Source organism: Nipponia nippon, unplaced genomic scaffold (genome assembly GCF_047370975.1).
Source record: "Nipponia nippon isolate SJK-2023a ecotype South Korea unplaced genomic scaffold, ASM4737097v1 scaffold_45, whole genome shotgun sequence".
In the NCBI taxonomy this organism is placed as follows: Eukaryota; Metazoa; Chordata; class Aves; order Pelecaniformes; family Threskiornithidae; genus Nipponia; species Nipponia nippon.
Genome location: NW_028262364.1, coordinates 783,687 through 808,686, shown reverse-complemented (window position 1 = coordinate 808,686; position 25,000 = coordinate 783,687). Strand labels below are relative to the sequence as shown.

The following is a 25,000-nucleotide window of genomic DNA, read 5'->3' as shown; positions in this document are numbered from 1 at the left end:
AGGAGAGGAGAGGAGAGGAGAGGAGAGGGGAGGGAGGGGAGGGGAGGGGGGGGGGGGGGAGGGGAGAGGAGGGGAGAGGAGGGGGGAGGAGGGGGGAGGGGAGGGGGGGGGAGGGGAGGGGAGGGGAGGGGAGGGGAGGGGAGGGGAGGAGGCGGCGGAGAGGAGGCGCCCGGGCCGGAGCCGAGAGCCGGGGCTGGCGGGGGGCAGCGAGGCGCGGGCGGCGCAGCGGCGGGATGCGGCGGTGGCGGGGCGCAGGGCTGGCGGGGCTGGCCGCGGTGCTGCTGGGTGCGCGGGGCTGGCGGGGCTGGGGGGGGGCCGGGCCGGGGGCTGCGCGGGGCCGGGGCTGGGCCCACAACTTGCCTTCATGGGCCTCAGTTTCTCTCTCTCCTCCCTTCTGCAGTCATCCCTTCTGCTCCCAATGTGCTCGTTCCGTCCCAGACTGCCTGCCTTACTCTGTTACTCCATTTCTTACAATCTTTCATCCGTCCATCCATCCATCCATCCATTTCTCCCACCCAATCTCTTTTCCTCATTCCCTTCTCCTTTTCCTCATTCTGACTGTCGCAAATATCCCTCATCCGTTCTTGTCCCTCGGAGAAATCATCTCTCCGTCCATTGTTTTCAGACCGTGAATGGTTTTTGGACCATATCCCCATCGTCTCTCCACTGCTGTCTTCTGCCACCTGCAGCATGACATTTGCTCCTGAAGCAAAGTGATTCTTCTTTTCTCCTCGGCAGTGGCTGCAGGCAGAGCCCAGGTGCAGCAGGAGCCGTCGGCAGAGACCTCCGAGGGCACCGCCATCAGCATCAACTGCTCACACCCCAGCATACAAATCGGCGACTCCATCCACTGGTACCGTCAGGTCCCGGGCCGAGGCCCCGAACTCCTCGTCAGCAGTTACAAAGAGCCCAAAGAGGTGCCGTCCCCGGCGGGGCGGCTGTGGGTGTCGGCAGACCGCCGGTCCAGCGCCCTGAGGCTCGCCCGGCCCCGGCGCGGGGACGCGGCGGTGTATTACTGCGCCGTGGGAGGCACGGGGAGAGGAGCCGGGGCTGCGGCCGGGCACGAACCGGCGCGGGCGGGGCCGGGCGGGCCCGGCGGGGGCGGGGGGACAGCCCCGGCCGGGCCCGCCAGGGGGCGCTGCCGCTCCGCCCGCCGGCCCCGCCTCGCCCCGCCTCGCCCCGCCTCGCCCCGCCCGGCCCCGCCCGGCCCCGCCCGGCCCCGGGCCCCGGGACGCTTCCCCCGCCCGACCGCCACCGCCACCGCCACCGCCAGGTCCTCCTTGGAGCCAGTGCCGGGGCTCAGCACCTCTTCTCCTTGAGGGCTGCTGCGGATCCGTGCTCCTGAAGGCACCAAAGAGCCCCCCTCGGGCAGCGCTGCCCACGGAGACCCAGACGGTCTGTGCCAGGCAGGGAGGGGAGTAGGGGGTTTCCCGCAGGGCTCTCTTGCTTCCCCACAGAGGGCTCCGAGCCTTCTGGGTAACGTGGCATCCTCTGGCCTGGCTGGAAAGGCCTGCCAGCAGTGTCTCAGAAAGGCGTCTCAGAGGGGACAGATGCCCAGTGGTTTTGCCCTTCCCAAGGACCTGCACCACGATCTCCACCCAAGGCTGCTATTACCGCTAACAGGCTCTCTGGGCTTTTGAAGTAGACAATTAGGAATGGCGCAATTAGGAAATGCCCGCACTCCCAGCGGCACGCAGACAGAAATCCCCTGCCACACTGGTGGAGGCAGCGGCGGGCAGCAATCGCGAGTGGAGCAGTGGCGGTGTCCGGCGGTGCCCGGGCAGGAGCGAGTGCAGCCGCTGGCCCCTCTGGCTCCCGTCGAGGAGCAGCGCCTTTCTGCTCTGCACAGGGAGGCGGGCAGCATAGCTCCTCCTGCCCCCGGGCAGCCGGGCAGCCCTCGGTCCTGCCGCAGGGACCAGCCACTGCTGCTGCTCCACCATGAGTGGCTGGGCATCTCTTTCACCCCACGCACATAGCCAGGCCCTGGCAGAACACAAACACCCAACCCATTCAGCACTAATCCAAGCCCTTGCTTTGAAACCACCACCAGAACTGATCTTCCTCAGCTCCAGGAGACAGGGGCAGGACGGGACCCACTGCCCTGTGTTTGCTTGTTCCCTCACCTTATCCTCCGACAGCCAAGGCAATACCTTTCTTCCTTGGCAACTCAAGACAACGTCCACCAATAAGAGGAATATGTGGAGGCAGAGGCTGTGATGCAGAAAACTTCAATGCCTCTGAAGAGGGAAATGAGTTCCCTTAGAGAGGAAGCTGGTGGTGGTGGGAGATCACTGGCAGCTGCCGAAAGTCTGTGCCCATCACCCACAGTGGAGATCCCACAGGGCATCCATCGGTGTCTCCCATGGAGGGAGAGGGGTCAGCAGATACCCCACGTTGGCTTTGAGGGTCTTATGGGCCGGAAGAACAGAAGACAGGAAAGAGATGGGAGATAGCGGAAGGCAAGGAAGTTAGATTTTGGCCATGTTTTCAGAGAGGCCCAGCTGCACCTCCTCCGGAAGGGCAGCACTGCATGCTCAGCTCCTCCAAAATCAATGGCCAGGAGCTCTGTCCTCAGTCCAGAATCTAGGCCTGCATTCCTGGGGTCCTTGTCTGGATTGTCACCAGTGGCTTTAGCAGGGGAGGCACCTTCTGCCACAGTAGCGGCTGGAAATGCCAGAGAGGTCACAGCACCCAGAGGTGATGGGCACTCCCTGAGAGCTGAGGATGCTGCCAACAGCAGCGGAGGTGGAGGATCCCACAACGGTGTTCTGTGGGAAGGAGCTGAGGATGGGGCCAGGCAGGGTCACCACCACAGCAGGAGGCTCGATGACGACGGTGGAGTTCTGGCACTGCCTGACACAGGGCTCATTGCAGCTGTTGGCCAGTGGGGTCGGGCCACAGGGCCGGCATGGCAGGCACTGGTCGCAGCAGGACATGTCTTGGGGTCCGAGGTGCACCTGGGGGAGAGGGCAGGGAGGAAGCAAAACATGGGGATGTGTGAGGAGCAGCTTGTCACCACACCAAAGAACGGGCAGGGCTGGGAGGTGAAGGCTGTGCAGAGATGGATGAGGGCTTCTTGGCCTCATCCTGCCAGGGCCCAAAAACGGCCACCAGGTGTTCAGCACATGGCACCACCACGTGCCACCACAGCCTCTCGGGGGCTGCCTAGCCCCTTCCTCCAGAAGCCACCTCAGTGCAGTCCCAGCTTCCCTCCATGTCTAACCTTCTCCCCACTTCCCTCTCTCATGACAGAGCCCCACCATCTGGCATAGAACAAAGCTGGTGTCAGCTGAGAGGTCCATTAAGGTGAGACCTCCTTTTAGGGAAAGCAGAGAAGGAGAAGGGTCTTCAGACTCACCTGACTCCCAAGGAGAAGGAGGCAAGAGAAGTGGATGAGAGAGCGAGGAGCTGGGCTGCCTTTTATCATGGACCTTTACTGCCCCAGGCTGCCAGAGGCAGCCCTTGCAGCGGTCATTATTTTCTGACAAGCTCATCTTGAATGCAAAGCATCCCAGCTAATGCCATGGGCTGTGTTTTGGCTTCCTGAATTGCTGTCTTTTCGTTTCCTGCTTTATGCCAGGCACATTCCCCAGGGAAGGCACCTTTTGCGTGACAGGATGAGAGGCCCAAGCATTTCCGGAGCAAAACACATGAGCGTGGGCAGAGAACTCAGCTCACCTGCTGGAGGAGTCCCGTAAAGGCAAATGATGTCAGCCTGGGTCACTCCTTTGGGGCTCTTGGTGGCCCTGTTGCCGAGAAGTGGCCCAGCTCCTGGCTTTGCCCGTATCCCGCCTAACACTGCTCCCAGAAAAATTCTGCTGGCTCGTTTTGCACGCTCCTCTTCTGCACCATGGAGGGGGCCTGGGGGAAGATGTGGTGCAGGGTCCTTTTCAGATCTCAGAAAGATAGACCTGACAGCAAACCACATAATGAAATGGCTGGTTTAGTAAGGTAGAATCAAAAGAGGAATAGAGATAGCGAATAAACCTTACATCCCTTCTGGTGCTGGGAAGCCTGCATTTGTGCAGCATCACATGGACCCAGGCAGATTTTCCCAAGATGCACTGCGCAGATCCTGTCCAGGGAGAGCTTCTGCTTCCCTCCCATGCCATGCTGCCTTTTCTGTTGTGTTGCCAAAAAAAAAGAAAAAAAAAGAAATAATACATCTCCTGAAACACTGGAAGGTTATTTCTGCCGTAAGGTCCACCCACGTGCAGCGCAGGCTGGCACAGGGCACTCCAGCAGGTTCCCTTGCAGCAGCTACTCGTGCTAAGGTAGGGGCCTCTCAAGCCTTTAGTGCGAGGCCCCAGACAGCAGATATGGCTTGCCCAGGATCACTGACTCCTTGAACACAAGGTTTTCTTCAAAGCTCCCAATTCACCTCCCCTCTGGGCAGTCTCCCTGGCTACCCAAACACCACCATTAGCACATTTAGGGGCTCGTCCTTCCCCTGAAAGCTCCCCAGGATCCCTGCCGGGGCTATCCCCAGGGTGTCCCCAGCTGAGTGTAAAGGCGGTCCTGTTTATGCTTGTGTTCGCTTGTCTGCACTTGTCTGCATGCTGGATTTCTGCAAGTGTTTCTGGGTGCAGAGATTTGCGTGATTCCAGGATGGTGCACATGAGCGTGTGTGTGATTGTGTGTCCCTCATCGCAAGGGAATGCGCTGCTCACGGCAGGGTCACTCTCCACTGCTCCGTCCATGAGCTCCACAAAGCAGCCAGGGCCAGAAGGAGCCTGAGTGCAGCTGAACAGCAGCAGAACAAACCCGGCAGAGAACTGCCCACAGCGCAGGCACTGAAATGCAACCTTCTGTGCCTTCAGCCCTCCTTTTGCTGCCTCTGCAAGGCTCACACTGTTTTACTGCTGATTTCAGGCCACAACAAGGATGGTTTCACTCCAGTTTGGATCCTTACTTTAATCCAGTGTAACTACATTGGGAATGCCTCAGTTTGGCTGGCGGTCCCTCCTCTTGGCCTCTCCAGGCCAGGACACAGCTGCTCTCCCCAGTGTTAGAGAGTTCAAAAAGATGGCGTTTGCTTTATGGGCAAGGAGAAATGCTGAGGACTCCTGCCGACCATGTGCTGGCCGTTCCTGAGTGGATCTGTTTCCAGCGCAGTGTTGGTGGTGTCTGGGGTGGGACGCACACCCACCTCGTGTCCAAGCCAATGCCAAATGTACTCATTGGCCTGGTGCTGTGTCAGGCAGGGACTGAGACCTTGGACCAAATAGGTACTGAATACAAGGAACATGGAGGCAGTGAGGACAGGTGCTCTGCTGGACCTCATGCACACCAAGAAGGAAGGGCTCATTGGGGATGTGAAGAGCAAAAGCAGCCTTGGCTGCTATGACCATGAGATGGTGGAGTTGAGGATCCTGAGGGCAGAGAGGAGGGTGAAGAGCAAGCTCACAACCCTGGCCTTCAGGAAGGCACGCTTTGGCTTCTTCAAAGATCTAGTTGGAAGAGTCTCCTGGGATAAGGCCCTAGAGGGAAGAGGGGCCCAAGACAGCTGGTTCATATTCAAAGATCTCCTCCTCCAAGCTCAAGAGCAGCCCGTCCCAACGAGGAAGAAGTCCGGAAAGCATGCCGGGAGGCCTGCGTGAATGAAGAAGGAGCTCCTGGTCAAACTCAAACACAAAAAGGAAGCATACAGAAGGTGGAAGCAAGGACAAGCAACCTGGGAGGAATACAGAGCCAATGTCCAATGAGGTCAGGAAAGATAAAGCCCAGCTGGAAGTAAGTCTCGTGAGGGATGTCAAAGGCAATAGGAAGGGCTTCTCTAAGGACACAGGTGACAAAAGGAAGCATAGGGAAAATGGAGGAGCACTGCTGAATGAGATGGGGGCCTTGGTGACACAGGATATGGACAAAGCTGAGGTGCTGAAGGCCGCCTTTGCCTCAGTCCTTACTAGCAAGACTGGCCTTCAGGAATCCCCAGTGCAGAGCAGAGGGAAAGTCTGGAGCAAGGGAGACCTACCTTTGGTGGAAGGAGATGAGGTGTGGGAATGCTGAAGCAAACTGCACATACAGAAGTCCGTGGGCCCTGATGGGATGCACCCACAAGTGCTGAGGGAGCTGGCTCATGTCATTGCCAGGTCACTCCGGATTCTCTTCAGCTGCTCCTGGTGATTGGGAGAGGTGCCTGAGCACTGGAGGAAAGCAAACGTCCCTCCTGTGGGGGAGGGGAGGGGAGGAGGCGGAGGAGAGGAGGCGCCCGGGCCGGAGCCGAGAGCCGGGGCTGGCGGGGGGCAGCGAGGCGCGGGCGGCGCAGCGGCGGGATGCGGCGGTGGCGGGGCGCAGGGCTGGCGGGGCTGGCCGCGGTGCTGCTGGGTGCGCGGGGCTGGCGGGGCTGGGTGGGGGCCCGGCCGGGGACTGCGCGGGGCCGGGGCTGAGCCTGGGGTGGCCCCCGCAGGTCCCTCGAGGCTGCCGTCCCCTCTGGCTTCTTCACGGACCTCTGCCCCCGAGCCACCCTCCCGTCCCTCCCTCCCCCTCCAGCCATCCCACATTCCCTCAGCAAACTCATCGCTCTCTTCCTTCATCAGCCCTTCCCGTTTTCTGCCTTTCCTCTGTGTCTTTCCGTATAAATCACGTAGTCGTTCCTCCCCCCTTGCTACTTTCCTTCTGGCTTTCTTTCCTTTGTCCTCCTTTTTTTATTCGATGACTTCACCCTTCCACCTATCATTCATGCATTCATCTCTCCACCAGCTACTACTGGACACTTCCACTAGTGCACATGTTGACATCCTCTAGAAACTCTCCTGCTCTTCATCGCTGCTTGCTCCTGACTCCTTCTGTGGGATTTGATCTTGGAAACAGGAGGCAGGGCTGCGCAGAAGGCAGGTTTTGAGGTTTATTTTTTCTTTTTCTCGTCGGCAGTGGCTGCGGGCAGAGCCCAGGTGCAGCAGGAGCCGTCGGCAGAGACCTCCGAGGGCACCGGCATCAGCATCAACTGCTCACACCCCAACGTTCAGGGGAGCACGTATGTTCAGTGGTACCGTCAGCTTCCAGACCAGGCACCGCATCACATTGTAACAGGTGTCACTGGAGAGAAAGCAGTGGAGAACCCGCCGGGGCGGCTGTGGGTGTCGGCAGACCGCCGGTCCAGCGCCCTGAGGCTCGCCCGGCCCCGGCGCGGGGACGCGGCGGTGTATTACTGCGCCGTGGGAGGCACGGGGAGAGGAGCCGGGGCTGCGGCCGGGCACGAACCGGCGCGGGCGGGGCCGGGCGGGCCCGGCGGGGGCGGGGGGACAGCCCCGGCCGGGCCCGCCAGGGGGCGCTGCCGCTCCGCCCGCCGGCCCCGCCTCGCCCCGCCCGGCCCCGCCCGGCCCCGCCCGGCCCCGGGCCCCGGGACGCTTCCCCCGCCCGACCGCCACCGCCACCGCCACCGCCAGGTCCTCCTTGGAGCCAGTGCCGGGGCTCAGCACCTCTTCTCCTTGAGGGCTGCTGCGGATCCGTGCTCCTGAAGGCACCAAAGAGCCCCCCTCGGGCAGCGCTGCCAACGCAGACCCAGACGGTCTGTGCCAGGCAGGGAGGGGAGTAGGGGGTTTCCCGCAGGGCTCTCTTGCTTCCCCACAGAGGGCTCCGAGCCTTCTGGGTAACGTGGCATCCTCTGGCCTGGCTGGAAAGGCCTGCCAGCAGTGTCTCAGAAAGGCGTCTCAGAGGGGACAGATGCCCAGTGGTTTTGCCCTTCCCAAGGACCTGCACCACGATCTCCACCCAAGGCTGCTATTACCGCTAACAGGCTCTCTGGGCTTTTGAAGTAGACAATTAGGAATGGGGCAATTAGGAAATGCCCGCACTCCCAGCGGCACGCAGACAGAAATCCCCTGCCACACTGGCGGTGGCGGGCAGCAATCGCGAGTGGAACGGTGGCGGTGTCCGGCGGTGCCCGGGCAGGAGCGAGTGCAGCCGCCGTCCCTGCTGGCTCCTTCTGCCCCCGGGCAGCCGGGCAGCCCTCGGTCCTGTCGCAGGGACCGGCCACTGCTGGCATGGAGCATACAGGGCCTCTGCTCGGCCTGCTGCCTTTCCCCACTGGCTCAGCTAAGGGAGCCCTGAGCAGGTGCTTTCCTCTGCTCTGGAAACTCAGGGACTCCAGGGCTGAGTTGCTAATGCAAAGCTTGACTTAGGAAAGACCAACCAGAAATGCTTTCACAGTTTGTTACTTTGTAAGAGCTCGGATATACCGTTTAAAACGGAGTCCTCCAGCTACAGGCTTTCCCGGAGCTTTCAAAAGGATCCTGCTCGCGTCACAAAGTCATCCCGTGGAGTCAGGATTTCAGGCTCCAGACTGACAGGAGAAGGGGATGTCGAGGTCACAGGCCTTCAAGTGCTCAGTGCCACAGTGTCTCAGAGATGAGACGTTTAAGCATGGAGAGGAATCCCCTGCAGGGACTGGGAGCATGTCGGAGGCTTCAAGGGGGTCTGTCTCCATCCTTGAGATAGGTGGGTGCAGGCCCCTGTCTCTGGCTGGGCACTGGATGGCAGGAGAAGTTCAGCGTGGACACTGCTCCCTTGCTGGGGGCTGGTTGCACTGGTTGTGATGTCCAGGAGCGAAAAGCAGGAGAAGAGCCTGCAGCCTCCTATTGCCTGACAGCAGGCTGCTTGATCTCTTCCTACAGGCTCCTACAGGAATTCTCAGGTGCCCCAGGCCCCTTTGGCCATGAGACCTGGAGCTGAGAGGCAGCGCTTCGACACCAGGGTATGTCTGCCTGAGAGGATGCTCAAGCACCTTCTGACTGGGAGGGCGGTGAGAAGCCCAGCTGTGGCCTCACTGCCCCAAAAAGGATGACCCAGTGCTGTAAAACCAGCCGTTAGCCCTTGCAAACCTGCAACACAGTAAGGGTCACAGTTTAGTGTCTTGCCTATAAGTTCTCACTCTACAGAGAGTCCTCACGACAGAGGTGTGGAGTCCCACGCATGCCTGAATGAGAAGACTCTGTTCTTCATTCCCTCCCATCACCTCTTTACACACATTGCCAAGATCCCCCAGGAGCCTTCTCTTCCCCAGGCTGAACACTGCCAGCCCTCTCAGCCCATCCTCACAAGAAAGATGCTCCTGTCCCTGCACCATTTGGCTGGGCTCACTCCAATACCTGTCTTGCACTGGCGAGCCCAGAACTGGACCCAGCACTCCAGACGTGGCCTCACTGGCGCTGAGTAGAGAGGAAGGGTCGGGTCCCTTGTCCTGCTGGCAACGCTCTTCCTGCTGCAGCCCAGGATGCTGTTGGCCTTCCTTGCCACGAGGCCGCATTGCCACAGCACACTCAGGAACGACCCTGAGCCACTGAAACTGAACGGGACACAGCAGTGAGTATTCAGGAGACGTAGCCCAGCTGCTTGTCCAGCTCTTACTCTTCCCTCAGTGTCCAGCAATGAGCAGTGTTGGAGAAGGGGGCTCATGGTGGGAGCCATGACTGCTCCTGTGGCTTTACCTCCTAGCCAGAGAAGCCCAAGGAAGGAAAATGTCCTCCTAGCCCTGCACCTGAGGATCAGTGACAGCCTCAGCAGGTGAGCAAGACCCATCAGGCAGGCACTGGACCAGAGTTCATATTCCACTGCTTGAGCCGTCTGCCTGCTTTTCATGGCTCTGAGGACTCAGCAGTGCTTGGCCTGGGGGACTGCCTCTGGCCCTGAGTCCTTCTGGGTTCTCTGCCCAACACTAAAACTGCTGGTAGCTGCATTCCCGGGATGTGCAGGCCAACATGTTCTAAGGACTGGAGTGATGTCACCTCAGTAGGCCACAACAGCAGGTGTTGGCAGTGAGACCTTCTGAGGTGACAAAGAAAGTTCAGGCTTTGTGGAAGCGAGGGGATGAGGAATATGTCCAAAGGAGAGATGGGCCAGAAGGAAAGAGAAGGAGGCAAAGAGAGTGAGGCACCTGGCGACAAGTGTCTCTGTGAGGTACCGGCAGGTGGATGAGAAGCCCCATGCCAACCTGGATGGGTAAGAAAGCGATGGTTTGCACTTCAGCTCCATCCTTATGCTGGGATTTGCACAAAGACCTGTGAGAGAGGTTTCAGGGTCTTGCAGGAAATGCAGGACAGATGGGGGGGTCAAAAATAAAGAAGCTGGAATTTGGGAGTGCAGACCATCTCATTCCACACATTCCAAGTGACCCGAGTTCTTTTGCATACCCACGTTACATCTGAAACTGATTGCTCATTTGGCCAAGCTTTCCCTTTCCTTCATGTTTGTGACTTCTCGGGCATCCTGAAAAGTGACTGCCATGGCTTAGTGTTGCTGCAGGGGTTGCAGGGAGACACTTCAAAGACTGAGCTCAACATGGGGCTTCCCCCCAGAGCCTTGACTCAAAAGACCCAGTTGTCTCTGGGGCCAGGAGCCTTTCAGCACCTTGAGGAACTCGCTCACCTGAGGAACTTGAGCAGAGGCCTCTGTCAGGGCATGAGGAAGGTGAGAGTGGCTGGTTCACTGAGGCTGTCAGATCAAGTGCCTTTTCCTTTCAAAGGGCAGCAGAAGTAAAAGGGCAAGTGATAAAGAAAGCACACCAGGACACCCATCTCTGAGTAAGTGATAAGGGAGACAAGGAGGGAGACCAGAGCTCTGCAGCTGCTAATTGATGGGCCATTAGGAACGTGCAGGTGTAGCTTTGAAGTGGGACAGGCTGAGCTTTGTAAGTGGCAGGAAGTGACAAGAGGCACAGGAGGATGATGGATGTTTGAGGGGGATCCTGCAGGACTAGGCAAGAGCTGTTAAGGACCGCTTAGGGGCAGGGTCAAAGGTGGGGGGAAAGAGGGGCCTGGGGAGGAGCAAGGGGAGGCAATAGAGAGGAGGAAGGATGACAAGAGGTACCTGCACCTAATCAGGGGCTGGTCAGTGCACTTGTTGGGATGAGCCCTGTGCCTGAGCGCAACAGTCCCCCCTGCCTTCTTATCAAATCCTTTCCTAACCACCCTTCTGTGCAACTTCCCATCTGTGAGTGCCAGTAACTGGAGAGACTGGTGTGAGAGAGAGATGTGAGCAAACAAGCAAGGGCCATAGGGGTTGTAGGGCTGGGTGCCAGCAACTGGATGGGCCAGGGGGTGTGCTAGCAGTATCAGCAACTGGAGAAGGGGTGACTGGTCACAGGGCCTGTCGGTCTGAGTGCCAGCAGCTGGAGGGACTGGGGTGTAAGCAAGGTCTGAGTGCCAGCAACTGGGGAAGGAAAAACATGTCACAGGCTGATATTACCAAATATTGCCGTACTGGAGAGAGTCAAGTGAGGAGCCCCTTAGAGGATGAACACACTGGAGCATCCCTGGTTTGGAGAAAGGCTGAGAGAGCTGGGCCTGTTCAGCAAAGGCAAAAGAAGTCTCAGGGGAGATCTCATCAACGTGTACAAATACCTGCAGGAGGCTGTGAAGGAGGCGGAGCCAGGCTCTTCCCCATGGGGTCCAGTGACAGGACAAGAGGTATTTGGCAGAAACTGAAACAAAGGAGGCTCTGTCTGCACACCAGGAAACCCTTTTTCACTGTGAGGGTGAGAGACTACTGGCACAGGATGCCCAGAGAGGTTGTGGAGTCTCCATCCTTGGAGATACTCAAAATCCACCCGGATGTGGTCCTTTGCAACCAGCTCTAGGGCACCCTTCTTGAGGTGGGGTTTGGACCCACTGACCTCCAGAGGTCCCTTCCAATTTTACCAGCTCTGTGTTTCTGGAACACGAGGCATGAGGAGGGTCTGAGAGAACTGGCCTTCTTCAGCCTTCCAAAGAGAAGCTTAAGAGAGAGCTTTTTGATGCTTCTGACACTTGGCTGGAGGATGAAGAGCCAGAGGGAGCCCAACTCTTCTTCAGCACAGTAATAGAGAGAAAGGCAATGCACACAACCTGGAGGAGCAGAAATTCCTATTAGAAATTTGGAATTGTGTTTTTTTTCATGATGAGGGTGGAGCGTGATTGTAGCTAGATCCCAGTAGGAATGGGTCTCTTGCTCCACAGAGTGTTGATTAAAATACCATTAATTGGAGATCGCACAAGAAGGTAAAAGGGGACAGCACGGGTGACGTGATGCCCTTCAGATGCTGGGAACCCCGAGTTATGGAGCATGAGGTGGAGCTCGAGATGGGGTTTAGCACCTAGTGCAAATCCTGCCTGTGCTGAGACTCGCTGGCATTGTCGTCTGTTCAGTTTTTGTAGGATTTTCTTCGGAATAAACCACTCCTAATTTCTACTGTTGAGCAAAAAGACATTTATATGAGAACAGGGTGCTTCACACCTGGATCAAGAAAAGGACGTGTTTGTGGCAATGCTGCCAAGTTTGCCAAGTGACATCTACAGCTCAGCGCAGCACAGATCTGTGCCTACTCAGGTCAGGTTGATTTAACGATAATGAGAAGTTTTGTTATCTCTGCCATGACTGGTGCATGGGATCCCTCTGGAGTTCATGTGGAAAGGGCAGGGGAGTAGGGGTCCCCACCCGCCGTACCCCCACCCCTTCACATGCCCTTTCAGCTCCGGGGCGCAGGGCTACCCTATCCCCACCTCTCACAGTGCAGCACTCCAATGGGTGCCCCATGTGCTCCCCGGGAGTGGGGGTGACCCACTGATCCCTCATCCCTGCTGACCCCTTGTCCTGGTTTCAGCTGGGATAGAGTTAATTTTCTTCTTAGTCTCTGGTATAGTGCTGTGTCTTGGATTTAGTATGAGAATAATGTTGATAACACACTGATGTGTTAGTTGTTGTTAAGCAGTGCTTACACCAGTCAAGGACTTTTCAGCTTCCCATGCTCTGCCCGGCGCACAAGAAGCTGGGAGGGGGCACAGGAAGGACAGCTGGCCCAGACTGGCCAAAGGGCTATTCCATACCGTATGATGTCATGCTCAGTATATAACTGGGGCGAGTTGGGCAGTGGGGGAGTGATCGCTGCTCAGGAACGGGCTGGGCATCAGTCAGTGGGTGGTGAGCAATTGTGTCGTGTATCCCTTGCTTTGCATATTATTATTGTATTATATTATTATTATTATTATTATTATTATTATTATTATTATTATTATTATTATTATTATTATTATTATTACTACAGCTACTACTACTACTACTACTACTACCACCATTCTATTTCATTTTACTTCAATTATTAAACTGTTCTTATCTCAACCCACGAGTTTTCTGACTTTCACCCTTCCAATTGTGTCCCCCACCCCACTGGGGGGGGAGTGAGCGAGCGGCTGGGTGGTGCTTAGTTGCTGGCTGGGGTTAAACCACAACACCCCTCACCCTTTCCCCTAGAGTAGGAGCAGGTTGGCCTTGTCATCTCTGCGTTTGTGGCATCTAACAGCAGCGCTGGAGTCAGGTTCCTCTCTCGCACGGTGGATTATCCCAGCAGAACAAGACACAGCCAGAACCCCTGGGCTGTTGCACAGCAGGGTTCCTCTCCTATTTGGGGGGTTTTCAGGGAGGGACATTGTTCCCAGGCAGCTGAGGAAAGAAAGGGGAGAAGGGAGTGAAACAGAAGAGACTTCTGTTCCCAGAAGAAAGAGCAACATCCCCAGAGAGCTGAGGCCCCCAGGAGCAGCTACGAAAGCTCATTGGGGAAGAAACCCCTGACCTCCGAAATGGCCCAGCAGCGGGTGTGCAGAAGAGCAGGGGCTTGTAGCTGGGGAGGTGAGGACTCCACTGTGAGCTGCTTGGGAACAGCCTCTTCCCAAGACTGGGACCCCCGGAGCCCCCAGGAGCCCTCCTTGTGGAAATGTTGAGAAAGGCTTTGGCTGAGGGAGCCACAGGTGTTGCTGCTGGAGGAGGGAGAAACCCAGGAGGAGCCTTTCAGGCACAGGAAGAACAGATCACTTCTCTTCCCCGCTTCTTCCTTTGAGAGGAAGAGAGTCGTTTCTGGCAGCTCTGTTACCTCGGGGCTGGGAGGTGGTTTTCTGACTCTCTCTCACTCAACAAACAGGTGGGTCGGTCTCGCCATGCACCTCGGATATCTCGTCCTCACCGCTTTCCTGGGACAACTGCTGGGTAAGTCCTGGCTTCCTAGAAATGCATACTTCTTTTCCCCAGGAAACCCTTGCCAGCCTTATCAGGATCATGCAGGGAACTACTCTTAAATCACAGGAAAGTGCTGGGAAATGTCACCTCACATTTGTGGTTTTGCACACCTTCTCTCAAGACGCTCTTGCTGTTCAAAAGGAGAGAGGAGAGATACTTCACAGCCCTTCTCCTGCTTTTCTCTCCCCTTCAGTCCACCTCTCCCTGCCTCTCTCTTCTGATCCACAGGATGTCACCACAGGAGACCTGAGCTGTCTCTGCAGCCCCACATTTCTCCCTTTCCAATGCAAAGTAGCAGAGTTTGTCAAAGCTGCCCCAGGGACTATAAAGCTCTCATCCCATTGACATTCATAGGCTGTCCCATTCTGTCTCCTGCCTGGCACATACCTGCCATAGCTTCCAGTTTTCTCTTGGTTCACAAAACAGCCAGGGCTCCCTCTTTTCAAGCTCAGCTGTGTGTATGCTCAGGGAGCTAGGAGCCCTCTGAGATGACAGGGCTGGGGAAGCAGGATGGATCTTTTTGCCCTAGCTCCATGGGCACCTCAACAAGCTGGAGGGGAGCTGGTGCCAGCACACACACTCATGTTAGGCATGACAGGCTGTTCCCTGGTTCTCTGGGCGGGAGGAGAAGGAGCAGGGAGCAGGAGCAGGGAGCGAGCACAGCTCTCCTCAGGGTCCACACGGGGCTGAGAGCTCTGAGCTCCTGCCCAAAACAACTCTCCACCTGCCTGTCCCCACGCCTCAGGAATTTACTGCAGGGCAAGGGACAGGGAGCCTTCTCCACCAGGGTTTTGCATCCACTCCTGGTTTGCTTCCCAGACCCCTTCCCTGCACAGCTGCTGACCCTTGCTTTCTTCCAGGCACCGTGGGGCAGAGCACCGTCACCCAGCAAGGAGGACAAGTCACAGTGAAGCTGAGAGACACCATCCAAACAACCCGCACATAGCAGACCTCCAGCTCTGGGGGTTTGCTCTGGTACCAGCAGACAAAAGGCCAGACTCTCCAGCTGGTCTCGTGTCAGGCAGCAGCTGGCTCCAAGCAGAGCGGCCGTCTCACCGCGTTGCTGAACACCACGGGGAAATACAGCCTGGAGGAAGTCGAGGTCTCTGACAGTGCCTTGTACCTCTGTGCTGGGCAAGACCCCCTGGTGCAGGGAGCTTCCTTGGCCGTGCAACAAGGCCGGGGAGGGGGGGATGTGTCTGTGCAAGGCTGATCCTGGGTGCAGGGGCCCTCAGCTCTGCTCTGGCAGCTCTGCTTGCCCTGTGCACCCAGGCATCTGCAGGGCAAGCTCCTCTTTCTGAAACCTGCCAGTGCTGGTGGCTCTGGAGATGGCTGATCCTGACTGTAGGGCAGAGCCTGCTGGGAATCAGGATGCCAGGGGCTTGCTCTCAGCCCTGCATAACCAGTGTGAGTAAATTCCTGTGAGCCCAGGACTAATTAAGTACATCAAGCACTCGCCAGCCGCATTCAGAGGCCCCTAGAGCACATTTTAGTAGAGATTTGTGGGCTTCTTTGCTCTAGTCAATCAAGCGAAAAACGGGCTTTGAGTCAAGCCATCAGGTTCTCTCCAGATGCTCAGCCAGTCCAAGTGCAAAGTCGGTGCCTGAGGGGCAAAGCAAATCACACAGAACAGCCCCAATTGCCAAAGGCCCAGGCGCTCTGCATGGTGGTAACTGCCCTGGTTTCCGCTGGCCAGACCAAATTCCTGGACAGGCATTTCTAGGGAGAGACAAAGCAAGGCAGGCCACTGGCTCTGGAGCAGCCTTCCTCACTTCCCAGGAACAGTGCCTTTGTGGTGGGTTGACCCTGGCTGGACGCCAGGAGACCACCAAAGCTGCTCTATCACTCCCTCTCCTCGGCTGGACAGGGGAGAGGAAATATAATGAAAGGCTCGTGGGTGGAGATACGGACAGTTTAATGAAAGCATTGGTAAAGGCCAGGTGCAGAAAAGCAAAAGGAAGACAAAAAGATTTTATTCTCTACTTCCCATCAGCAGCGAAGTCCAGCCAACCCCTGGGAAGCAGGGCCCCAGCACACATAGCAGTTGCTCGGGACGACCAACACTGTAAAACAACGAATGCCCTCCCCCCCCCCCCCCCTTATCGTAGCTTTTATCACTGCGTGGACGTCATACGGTATGGAATATCCCTTTGGTCAGTCTGGGTCAGCTGTCCTGGCTACATCCTCTCCCAAGATACAGCCGTGATGCTGAGCGAGCACTGCTCAGCAGCAGCCATAACACTGGTGTGTTATCAACACCCTTCCAGCTATCAGTACAAAGCACAGCAGTATGAGGTCTATGGGGAAAATTAACTTCATCTCAGCTGGGCCTTCCAAGGGCCCACAGCACTGTGTCCCACACTCCCCGTACCAGAGTACGGAAAGGTGAAGAACTCCATTTTGCCTCCATTCTGATCACCCTAGACTAACACCTTGCTCACTGAGCACTTGGGAGAGTGTCCACAGAGGGAAGCTCGAGCCAGGCAGCTCCCAGCATGGGGCACCCATGGGCCCTCATTCCCCTGTGCTCTCTGGGGAGACAGCCCCAGCCTCAGCCTCATAGCAGCAGGTGTCTCCTCTACCCCACTGGCAGGAACAAAGAAGGCATGACAACCTCCTGTCAGGGGAGCAGCAACCGCCCGAGCGCTTCAGGGATCCGTTCAGGGAGCCGCACACACCCCACCCGAGACTTTAACTGCTAGGACCGGAGTCCCTTTGCAGCGGGCAGCTCCACTGAGCTGACGGGTGCCCCTTTTCGACTCCTCACTCACACACACACTCTCCCCTCAGGCTCGACCCTAGGTTTCCCTGAAGCAGAGTCTCCCACATGGCGTACGCCAGGTGAATTTATGAAGTGGTACAGCGGTGAAGAGCAGCTCGAGCTGGGTGCCTCCAGGGAGGGACCCCGAACAAAGAGATCCCTGGGCAATTAGACCCTTACAGTCTAAGTTCCCCTCCCCTCATGGGATGGTTGGGTCCAATAGTAATATTTGGGTCTGGGGTCTTCTTGTTCCTTATTGGATCCTTTCCCTGTCTCCAGGCAGGACATTCCTTTTCTTATCTTGAAGTGTTGCAGCCTCTGCTGATGGTTTTGGCTACCTTATCTTCCTGGTTTGCACCAGTTTCAGGGCCTTCCTTCATGTAGCTAGGCAGGAGTTCAGCATATGGTCAGCGTATTTGGGTGAAAGTTCACAGCTTGCAGTCTAAGGCTTCAACAGGTCTTTGGATTCTTATTGGAGCGAAAAAGTGACTTCTGCAACACTCCCTGGTGGTCTTTGTGATCTCCTTCAGGGAGACCTGGGAGTCTGGAATGAGCCCCCCACCTCCTATGCAAGAAGCAATGCCGCAGCAGAGGATTGTGTGTCTGCTACCAGCCCAGCTTCCTGCAGGCTGCAAACGCTGAGGTCTGCACACAGAAATGAGCTTGAACTAATGAAGTTGCTCCCAGGTTTCTCTGCAGGTAAATGCATGCTCTTCAAAAGCCAACACCCCTCCCCAAATAGCAGCTGGGAGGAAAAGGAGATTTGGTATCAGTGTATCAGCGTTGCAGTTCACATGTCTGTGTTGAACTAGTTGCCTCCCCTCTCAGTAGCTTTTCCTCCCTCTCCTCTTGGGCTTTGCTTGTGAGGAGTTGGAAGCTGTGTGGGGTCAGAGAGCGGGTCAAGTCTCTGCTGCCAAACCAACCCTTGCAAAAGGCCTTGGGCGAAGGCGTTCCAGCAAGCCCAATGCATTCCTGCAGCAGTTCGATAGGTCCCCTTCCACAGTGGGAAGATGCTCCAAGCCCTCTCTGGGTAAAAGCAGTAATTTGGAAAGCTTCTGGCCACCCTTGGGACGCTCAGGCAGCAGCCCCAGCCTCTCTTCCAGCTGTGCCTCTCTGCTGCTTCCCTGCCCCTCTGCACAGGGAATTGTGCTAGCCTTCAAGGTCATCTTCTGCCAGGCTGCCTCCCAGCAGAGCTCCGTGCAGACTAGGAGGAACATCCATCCCCAAGAGGAGGCTGCGAGCCCCCCACTGGCCTGCTGCAGTCCCCAGGCTGCTCACTCAAGGACACCACTGGCCAGGCTCCCCAGCCACAGGACATGCTCAAGAGGGCATTTCCAGGGAGAGACAAAGCAAGGCAGGCCACTGGCTCTGGAGGAGCCTTCCTCACTTCCCAGGAACAGTGCCTTCCAAGGGCCCACAGCACTGTGTCCCACACTCCTCGCATTCTGGGAAAGGTGAAGAATCCCCTTCTGCCTCCACTCTGATCACCCTAGACTAACACCTTGCTCACTGAGCGCTTGGGAGAGTGTCCACAGAGGGAGGGACACCACAACGAAAGAGGCTGGGCTGCAGCAGAACTTCCATGACACAAAGGACGAAAACAAAGTCACTCCGAGTGGAGTGCCACCGTGAAGAGAGCACCAGGGAGAGTCGAGATGTGGTGCCCTTTGGCTGTAGCAGAGTTGCTGCAGGGCGTCCCTTGGCTTGCACTGAGGAGGGAAGGGTGCAGCAGATCCCCCCTAGAATGGCGTGGGTAGGCCAAAGGGGATCAGAAGGCAACAAGGAGGTGGGAGGGAGAGGAGAGAGCAGAAGGAGAGGAAGGCAGACATGGGCTGTGCTTCCAGGCTGATCCCTTCCAGCAGTTGCATGTGCTTCTACACACTTGCACACTCACGCTTGCATATAGATACATACGCACATGGTCCTGTACAAGCACACAGACATACACAGGCACGTCTGCACAGACAGATGCCCATACACACACGTGCGCACTGACACCACACACACACTTACTTGCTCACCTGCAAAACTGTGCGTGTACACAACCACATGCACAGACACACACAGAAATGCACTTGTTCACACACACCCCGGCAGACACTCACTCTCACTTGTGCATTTGCAAATGAACATACAAATGCAAGCACCCAGGCACAAATACACCCACAGGCACAGCCAGATGCATATGCACATGAGGAAGCACAGCCCCTCCCCACACGCTGAAAACCACCGGCCACCTCTCTGCCTCTGTGCCCCTGACAACTTTCCACAAGTCCTTGAAAGCCCAGTGCTAAGAAGGTAAATCAGGCACCAGCCATCCATGGTGGATTTCATGACAGCAGAGGGCGTTGGGGCTTTTGGGGGTTGGACAGAAGTAGTTCAATCGACTTAAGATAAATACCCTCTCTTCAAAAGCCAAACCAATATTAAGTAGCAGGTGGCATCAGGAGAAGACTTCAAACTGCCTGAGCCAAGCCCTGGCATCCGTCAGTTAACCTGGCTCATTAGAGCTCATGGAGCAGCACTGCTGAGAAGTCTGTCTCCTCATCTGCTTTTAGCACTGGAGCAGCCTCCAGAGCCACAGGAGTCCTGGCAGGAGGGTGTGCCCAGCACTGCACAGGCACCAGGAGGACAAGCCTGGTGCCCTGAGAGCCTCCCAGAAGGACTGGCACTTTCCAAGGGTCCTCACCTGGCCTGGAAAGCTCCCGTTCGGCTCCCCCTACCTGTGACCTGCCTCCCTTGGAAGGAGTCCAGCTCCTGGCTGTGCTCTGCAAGCGCAGCATCAGGAAGCAAGGTGCCAGCCAGATGGGCTTGGTAGAAAGCTTCTCAGAAAGCAGCTGCAGCATTGCTTAGGCTAAAGCAGCTGCTGCTGTTGTTAGCCACCAGGCAGCCATCATAGATGTGTACCGTGTGTGGAAAAAGCATGGGCATGTGTCAGGATTTTGCATCGTTGGCTGGTGAGCTCAGCAGTTGCTGCTCTGATGGACCATTACTCCTTGTCCTCTCACTACAGGCCCTGGTAAAAAGTCTTTCTCCGTCTTTCTTAGAAGCTGCCTTTCCATACTGAAAGACCACAATGAGGTCTCCCTGGAGCCTTCTCTTCAGCCTCTCTGGCTGAACTATCCCAACTCTCTCAGCCTTTCTTCACAGGAGAGGTGTTCCAGCCTTCGGCTCTTTTTTGTGGTCAACCCCTGGAGGACCCACTTTAAGAGGTCCATGCCTGTCTTTATTGGGAAGCCCTGAACTGGATGCAGTACTCCAGGTGGGGTGTCATGAGAGCAGAGGAGAGGGGCAGAATCAGCTCCCTTGACTTGCTAGCCAAGCGTCTTTTGATGTAGCTCAGGATGTAGCTCAGGTTTTCTGGGCCGCAAGCACGCATTACTGACTCACATCCCATTTGTCAACCACTGGTACCCCCAAGCCCTTCTCTGCAGGGCTGCTCTCAATCAATTCATCCCCCAGTCTGTGCTGATATTGGAGATTGCCCCAACCCAAGTGCAGGACCTTGCACTTGATCTTGTTGAACTTCACGAGGTTCATGTGGGCCCAGTCCTCAAGGCTGTCCAAGTCCCTCTGGATGGCATCCATTTCCTCAAGAGTACCAACTGCACCTCTCAGCTTGGTGTCATCTGCAAACTGTCTAAGATATAAATGAAGATATCCAATACTCTTGGTGCCAGTACGGACAGGACAGTGGGTAATGGTTTGTCCTGCTTTTGGCTGGGATAGAGTTAATTTTCTTCCTAGTCACTGTATAGTGCTGTGTTTTGGATTTAGGAAGAGAATAATGTTGATAACACACAGATGTGTTAGTTGTTGCTAAGTAGCGCTTACACTGGTCAAGGCCTTTGGAGCTTCCCATGCTCTGCCAGGTGCACAAGAAGCTGGGAGGGAGCACAGGCAGGACAGCTGACCCAGACTGGCCAAAGGGCTATTCCATAGCATAGGAGGTCATGCTCAGTACATAAGCTGGGGGAGTTGAGTGGGGGGGAGTGACGGCTGCTCAGGGATGTGCTGGGCATCAGTCGATGGGTGGTGAGCAATTGCATTGTGATTCAGTTACTCTGGATGCTGTTGTTGTTGTTGTGGTTGTTGTTATCATTATTATTGTTACTTCTCCTATTATATTTTTACTTTTTTTTATTTTGATTATTAAAGTGTTCTTATCTCAACCTACGAGTTTTCTCATTTTCACTCGTCAGATTTTCTCCCCCATCCCACTGGGGGAGGGAGCTAGCGGCTGTGTGGTGCTCAGTTGCTGGCTAGGGTTAAACCATGACACAGTTTTAAACTGGAAGAGGGTAGATTTAGGTTGGACAGAAGGAAGAAATTTTTTACAATAAGGGTGGTAAGACACTGGAACGGATTGCCCAGAGAAGTTGTGGATGCCCCATCATTGGAAGTGCTCAAGGTCAGGTTGGATGGGGCTTTGAGCAGCCTGGTCTGTTGGAGGCAGAGGTTATAGGTGAGACAGCTGGGAAGGCAGGGGATGCCTGGTGGCCAGTGGCTGAAGGTGAGTCAGCAGTGTGCCCTTGGGGCAAGGCAGACCAACTGCACTCTGCGACCTCTTAGCAAAAGTGCAGCCAGCAGACGCAGGGAAGTGATCCTTCTCCTCTCTTGATTCACTCATGAGACCGTGCCTGGGGTCCTGTGTTCAGTTTGGGGCTCCTTGGTACGGAGGAAAGGTACTGACATGTGGGAGTGAGTCCAGTGGCAGCCTCCAGGGCAGTCGCAGGGCTCCAGATGCAATTTGGAAGCTGGGAAATTCTACTTAGCTAGTAGCAACTCCATTGATTTCTAACCTTTTTTTGACCCTGAATATTCTCAAGTACTGGAATGCACTGTCCACAGCTGTTGTGCAGGCTCCGGCCTTGGAAATTTTCAAGCCTTGACAGGCACAGCGCTGGCCAGCCTGATGTAACGAGACCTGCTCTGAGCAGGGACTTGGAATGGGGGATCTCAGCTTCCCTCCTTTTCACTATGGCTTCTGTGGTTGTTCTGCACATGGCTTTGGAGAGGAAATGGGCAATGCAGGAGGCGGGGGCTGCTTGGGCAATGGTTCCTTGCTGCTGCTCTTAGCTTGATGGCTTTCTCTCCTGCACATTGCTTCTTCAGGTATTGCTGCAGGCCTGTCTCCTAGAACAGCTGTTCCAGGATGTGTCCCTCAGAGGTCAGAGTTCAAAGTAAGATGAAAAACATCAACAACATGCCATCTGGCAAGAGTCGTTCCTGGAATTGCATGATTCTAACAATTTTGGACCATAGTCAGAACCACCCTGTGCACCCTCCAGCTGGTGCGTGGCTGTGTGCTGGGATGTGGAGGACGTGCTCTCCCCAGTGCACTCTGTCCATCCTTGGAGCCCTCCTCATTCCCTCCCTCATGGACTTCCCCCAGCTCTGCCTCATTTCTTCTGCAGTGGTACCACGCTGTACAGCTCTATCCAAGATCTCAGTGGGGGAGCAGACCACCAGGCAGAGGTGGTCAACAGGCCCTGCCGGGAGAAGAGCTGGCCTTGGGGAAAGCTGCTTCATGCCTGGGGGAAGGCCAGGCACCAGCGAGCAGCCGTGGGGGCTTGGGCACTGGCTGCTGTCCTTGGGGTGCCCTGTGTGGTGGGAGCTGGGGGGGTGTGAGGGAGGCACGAGGGCCCTGCTGTGTGGCCTGAGCAGGCAGAGTTCCACATCAAAGTGGGAGGTGCCTTAGCCCTGTCCATGCATAACAATTGCTGGGCTGTGCAGGGAACTATTTTGGGAGTGGCGGGTGGAGTGGTGGCCTCTCCTTGCTACCCTTGCACTGAGACCAAGGGGCCGTATCTGAGCAGGGACGCCAGAATGCAGGGCCTGATGGCCACTGGCTGTGGAGGAGCTGAGGATGTCTTCCTCAGCTGCAAGAGACAGGGACGGGAAGGGACCCACTGCCCTGTGTTTGCTTGTTCCCTCACCTTACCCCCCGACAGCCAAGGCAATACCTTTCTTCCTTGGCAACTCAAGACAACGTCCACCAATAAGAGGAATATGTGGAGGCAGAGGCTGTGATGCAGAAAACTTTAATGTCTCTGAAGAGAGAAATGAGTTCCCTTAGAGAGGAGGCTGGTGGTGGTGGGAGATCACTGGCCGCTGCCGAAAGTCTGTGCCCATCACCCACAGTGGAGATCCCACAGGGCATCCATCGGTGTCCCCCATGGAGGGAGAGGGGTCACCAGAAGAACAGAAGAACAGAAGAGAGGAAAGAGATGGGAGAGAGTGGAAGGCAAGGAAGTTACTCCATGTTTTCAGAGAGGCCCAGCTGCACCTCCTCCGGAAGGGCAGCACTGCCTGCTCAGCTTCTCCAAAATCAATGGCCAGGAGCTCTGTCCTCAGTCCAGAATCTAGGCCTGCATTCCTGGGGTCCTTGTCTTGGTTGTCACGAGTGGCTTTAGCAGGGGGGGCACCTTCTGCCACAGTAGCGGCTGGAAATGCCAGAGAGGTCACAGCACCCAGAGGTGATGGGCACTCCCTGAGAGCTGAGGATGCTGCCAACAGCAGCAGAGGTGGAGGATCCCACAACGGTGTTCTGTGGGAAGGAGCTGAGGATGGGGCCAGGCAGGGTCACCACCACAGCAGGAGGTTCAATGACGACGGTGGAGTTCTGGCACTGCCTGACGCAGGGCTCATTGCAGCTGTTGGCCAGCGGGGTCGGGCCACAGGGCTGGCAGGGCAGGCACTGGTCGTAGCAGGACATGTCTGGAGGGTGGAGGTGCACCTGGGAGAGAGGACAGAGAGGAATCAGAGCACAGGCACATGTGAGGAGCAGTCTGCCAGGAGTCCATCTCCCTACCACGAGCATTTCAAAGGCGCCTGCTGAGCCAGGAGGTAGAAACCAAGCAGTGACGCAGAAGGGTTTCTTGGCCTCACCCAGGCATGGTCAAAGTGTCACTAAGCCCAAAGAGGCTGCTGCCTGCTTCTTCAATTAAGAGCTCACTCAGCCAATCACTCTCGGAGTCAGACCTTCACCTGTCTTCAACCCCTCATGACAACCTAGCATAGGATGGGGGACCACACATCTGCAGGAAGAGAAGAGGAGATGGGGCAAGGGCTTCAGACTCACCTGGTTCCTGAGGAGAAAGAGGTGACAGAAGGGGATGAGGGAGCGAGGAGCTGGGCTGGCTTTTATGGTGGCCCTGACCTGCCCCAGGCCCACACGTAGCTTCCACGGAAGTGGCAATTTTCCAAGGTGCTCATGACGAATGGAAAACATCCCGGCTAATGACATGGGCTGGGTGGTTCTTTTCCAGGATGCTCCCTTTTCATTTCCTGGCTAATGCCATACTCGTTGTCTCACAGAGGCTTCTTCTGAGTGCTGGTCTTGAGAGCCCCCAGGTTTTCTGGGGCAGGAATGTGTCAGTGCCAGCAGAAGATGCAGCTCAAGTCCTGGATGGATCCAATGCAAGGAAGTGATGTTGGCCTGGGGCAAACTGGTGGGGTTGCCTGGGTTCACATTGACAGGAAGGGGCCCAGCTGCTCCCAGCCCTACAATCCTTGGCTGGTCACCCAAGGGCTTCCCTGGCTGAGGATGTGCCCTGTCTTTCTCTTTCCCTCCCTTCCTCCCAACTTGCTCCACTCTTCACTTGTAACCACCTTCCCAGCCAGGTGGCCTGCACTGCTTGCTTCCAATTCTCTTCCTCCTAAAGCTCTCCATACACCTTCTGAATATCTCCAAGGAGGGAGAAGCCACAACCTCTCTGAGCAATGCATGCCAGTGCTCGGTCACCCTAACCAGTAAAAAAAGTGTTTCCTGAAGTTTCAGACACAGGCTCCTGGGCTTCAGCCAGTGCTCATCGCCTGTGGTCCTGTCACTGGGCACCTCTGAGAAGAGCCTGGCTCCATCTTCTTTGCACCCTCTCTACTGGGTTTGTCTGACGAGGTTTTGGTAGCAGGGAAGCCACAGAGATGTCTTCTGGGAGAATCTGCTCAAAGCTTGCCCCATGTCTGAGAGGGCCAATGCCAGCTGGCTCCAAGATGGACCCGCCGCTGGCCAAGGCTGAGCCAATCAGCATTGTTGCTAGTGCCTCTGGGGTAACATCTTTCAGACAGGGGAAAAAACCTGCTGTGCAACAGCAGCTGGAGGAGAGGAGTGAGAATATGTGAGAGAAGCAACTCTGCAGACACCAAGGTCAGTGAAGAAGGAGGGGGAGGAGGTCCTCCAGGAGCTGGGGCAGAGATGCCCCTGCAGTCTGTGGTGAAGTCCATGGAGAGGCAGGTTGTTCCCCTGCAGGACAC

The 25,000-nt window shown here is 56.3% G+C and overlaps 2 protein-coding genes and 2 pseudogenes across 2 annotated transcripts; 2 read left to right on the top strand and 2 right to left on the bottom strand.

Moving 5' to 3' along the window:
* Window positions 1-202: 202 nt before the first annotated feature.
* Window positions 203-1,319, top strand: LOC148052664 (uncharacterized). Its single transcript, XM_087778626.1, has 2 exons — window positions 203-285; window positions 739-1,319. The coding sequence occupies exons 1-2, from the start codon at window positions 234-236 to the stop codon at window positions 1,317-1,319; spliced, it is 633 nt and encodes a 210-aa protein (XP_087634752.1). The 5' UTR covers window positions 203-233.
* Window positions 1,320-2,630: 1,311 nt separating this feature from the next.
* On the bottom strand, window positions 2,631-3,781 carry LOC148052663 (feather keratin Cos1-1/Cos1-3/Cos2-1 pseudogene; annotated as a pseudogene).
* Window positions 3,782-6,275: 2,494 nt separating this feature from the next.
* On the top strand, window positions 6,276-7,460 carry LOC148052662 (uncharacterized). The gene is made up of 2 exons (XM_087778624.1): window positions 6,276-6,327; window positions 6,874-7,460. The coding sequence occupies exons 1-2, from the start codon at window positions 6,276-6,278 to the stop codon at window positions 7,458-7,460; spliced, it is 639 nt and encodes a 212-aa protein (XP_087634750.1).
* A 15,696-nt stretch (window positions 7,461-23,156) lies between these two features.
* LOC148052661 (feather keratin Cos2-3 pseudogene) lies at window positions 23,157-23,462 on the bottom strand (annotated as a pseudogene).
* Window positions 23,463-25,000: the final 1,538 nt, after the last annotated feature.